Here is a 2,699-nt window from a genome sequence, read left to right on the forward strand (position 1 = left end):
ATTTTAGATTGAGATAAAAATGTTCCATGGGAACTTAACAATGTCTACAAAATTTTGTTTAGGAAAAGAGTTATTGAATACGGTTCTATGCAACTAAATGAATAGAAATGTAACTATAAAACACTGTACAATCTAAAATAAAAATAACCTAGAAATAAAATTAAAATAGATAAATATATTTTTAAAAGGTCAAATTGGGAATGAAAACCAACATTTGAAATCATGGAATTGTGGCTGAAATGGAAATTTCGGTTACACACCACTATCATTATATGAAAATAGCACAGTTCGTTCAAATTTCAAACTGATTTTTTTCTTGCAAAACAGGATATGTTTCTAGCTATAAGGGTGCTTTCTACCTGGAGTTTTAGTTTTTGTTTATTTTTAGTGAAGGCGGAGTCTCTATGTAGAGTGTCACACACAGGACAAGGAAATATTGTCCTAGGGAAGGACAGGGATTTATCAGACACAAATTTTCAAATGGGTTTAATAGAATTAGGTGGCCCATGTTCACCGAACTTCACTTGGAGTTGGCTTCTCAACCATTGCATATCTGAGTCTTAGTTGCTTGGTTTGTTTCTTTATTGAGGCTTGCTGTAAAATATAAAATCCTGACCCATTCCACCAGAGGAACTCCAACCTGCAAAGGACATGGTTCTACTTTAATGCACCAGGACGTGAAAGGTCGATTTGAACCAACCTCTCTGTTTCTCTACTCTTGTACCCGAGCCCCATCAAGCAGGCTTTGAATGCATTGGTACCCACTGTCAAGTTACAGCTCGTGTTTGCCGAGAAACAATCATTTTGTGAAACCTGTAGCCTGCCCAGGTAGGAAATCTGTTCCAGAGATCAAGAGATGGCATTTCCCCTCCCCTGGTCTCCCTAATTCACGCAGTTATTGTTCTGCTAGCCAGCAGAGAGAGACAATGAAAACAAAGCTGACGTATTATAGAATAAATGTAGTTTTTAATGTTACAGAGTGAATTTCTTTCCCGTAGACACACCCCATGGCGGCCCCAGAACAGGGAAATGAAACGTCCATCACAGAATTAATTCTCCTGGGATTCGGGACCCTTCCTAAACTGCAAATCCTTCTTTTCCTGCTGTTTCTAGTGATCTACATCACAACCATGGCTGGGAACATCCTCATCATGTTGCTAGTTGTGACTGATCAGTATCTTCACACCCCCATGTACTTCTTCCTGGAAAACTTGTCCTGCTTGGAGACCTGCTACACCTCCACCATCCTGCCCAGGTTGCTGGCAAGTCTCCTGACTGGGGAAAGAACCATTTCTGTTACTGGTTGCTTTATACAGTATTACTTTTTTGGTTCTCTGGTAGGTACAGAATGCCTGCTCCTATTGGTGATGTCTTATGATCGGTATTTAGCCATAGTCAAACCACTTCACTATGCAGCCCATATGAGTGGCAGATCTTGCCTCCAGCTCGCAGCTGGATCTTGGGTATGTGGCTTCCTAGCTAGTAGCATAACAGCAGCGTCGATATCACAGTTAACTTTCTGTGACCTCAATAGCATTGACCATTTCTTTTATGATTTTATCCCCCTTGTGATACACTCCTGCAATGATACTAAGCTGATGGAAATATTGGCCTTCACACTCTGCTTCATTTTATCAGTGGTCCCATTCCTACTGACGGTGATGTCCTACATCTCCATCATCACCACCATCCTGAGAATCCCTTCCACCACCGGGCAGCAAAAGGCCTTTTCCACCTGCTCCTCCCACCTCATTATGGTGTCCATTTATTATGGAACTCTGCTAATTGCCTACATGTTCCCCACAGCCCACACGCTGAGAGACTTCAAGAAAGTTCTCTCTGTCATCTACACGGTCCTGACTCCCCTGGTCAATCCCCTCATCTACACCCTGAGAAACAAAGAGGTCAAGGAAGCCCTGAGGAAAGCTTGCAGGAAATTCATGTTAGGACAATGGTAGCCAACCAGGTGCCTTAGCTTGAAATAAAATAGATATGCCAGAGACTGGTTTAGTGCCTGCACTGAAGCATCACTGGGCTTTGTCATGCTCTTAGAGTCACAGCTGGGGAGGAAGGGGAGATGGACACACCTCTTGGAACCTGTGACCCGTTCTTGTTAGGGTCTTTATCAGATGCCACAGCTGGGTGTTACTAGGCAGGTGGGAGATTTAAACTAGTGGCTGCTCAGAGTTCAGCCAATGATGGGGGATTGTGCTCAGTGAAACAGTGCAGGGAAAACAGACTCTGCTGGGCATCTGTTCCCTGTAGGGTGAGAGACGTAGACACACACACACACACACACACACACACACACAAATATATGGCAGCAAAGTCAGACTGGGACTCCAGCAATAGGAAATTGTGAAATTAATATTTGATTTTTGTAGTGTATTTCATCCCCGGGCTTCTTTCCAAAGGGACAGGAATCTAAAGGAAACCGTCTAACCTATGTTGCAGGGGCCAGTGCAGGCCTATTACTGGCCCATTCTCAGCAGTGACGTAGGGCCAGTTTCTCAAGATCCTTGGGTGCCCAGTGGGATTTTTCAGAAGCATCTGGGCACTGCGCCTGCTGGATCAGGCCCTGCAGGTGAGTCAGCCGGGGAATGTCCCCTGCCCGCTGTGAGGCTGCGGAGCACGTGGCTAGAGGCAGAAACATAGGGGCCTGTGGCCTTTTTGCTGCAAAAACTTAGGTCCCTATTGGG

At 44.3% G+C, this 2,699-nt stretch overlaps 1 protein-coding gene across 1 annotated transcript; it reads left to right on the forward strand.

Annotated features, from left to right (window-relative positions):
* Positions 1-1,007: 1,007 nt before the first annotated feature.
* LOC137154933 (olfactory receptor 6F1-like) lies at positions 1,008-1,958 on the forward strand. Its single transcript, XM_067550778.1, has one exon. It carries the CDS (start codon positions 1,008-1,010, stop codon positions 1,956-1,958), a length of 951 nt encoding a protein of 316 aa, XP_067406879.1.
* Positions 1,959-2,699: the final 741 nt, after the last annotated feature.

The sequence above is a fragment of the Emydura macquarii genome, unplaced genomic scaffold (assembly GCF_026122565.2).
Source record: "Emydura macquarii macquarii isolate MOO-44397 ecotype Brisbane River unplaced genomic scaffold, CSIRO-AGI_Emac_v2 contig_1320, whole genome shotgun sequence".
In the NCBI taxonomy this organism is placed as follows: domain Eukaryota; kingdom Metazoa; phylum Chordata; order Testudines; family Chelidae; genus Emydura; species Emydura macquarii.

What these genes read in the sequence shown, in the direction of transcription:
- LOC137154933 (XM_067550778.1), top strand. Translation starts at nt 1,008, where the DNA reads ATGGCGGCCCCAGAACAGGGAAATGAAACGTCCATCACAGAATTAATT.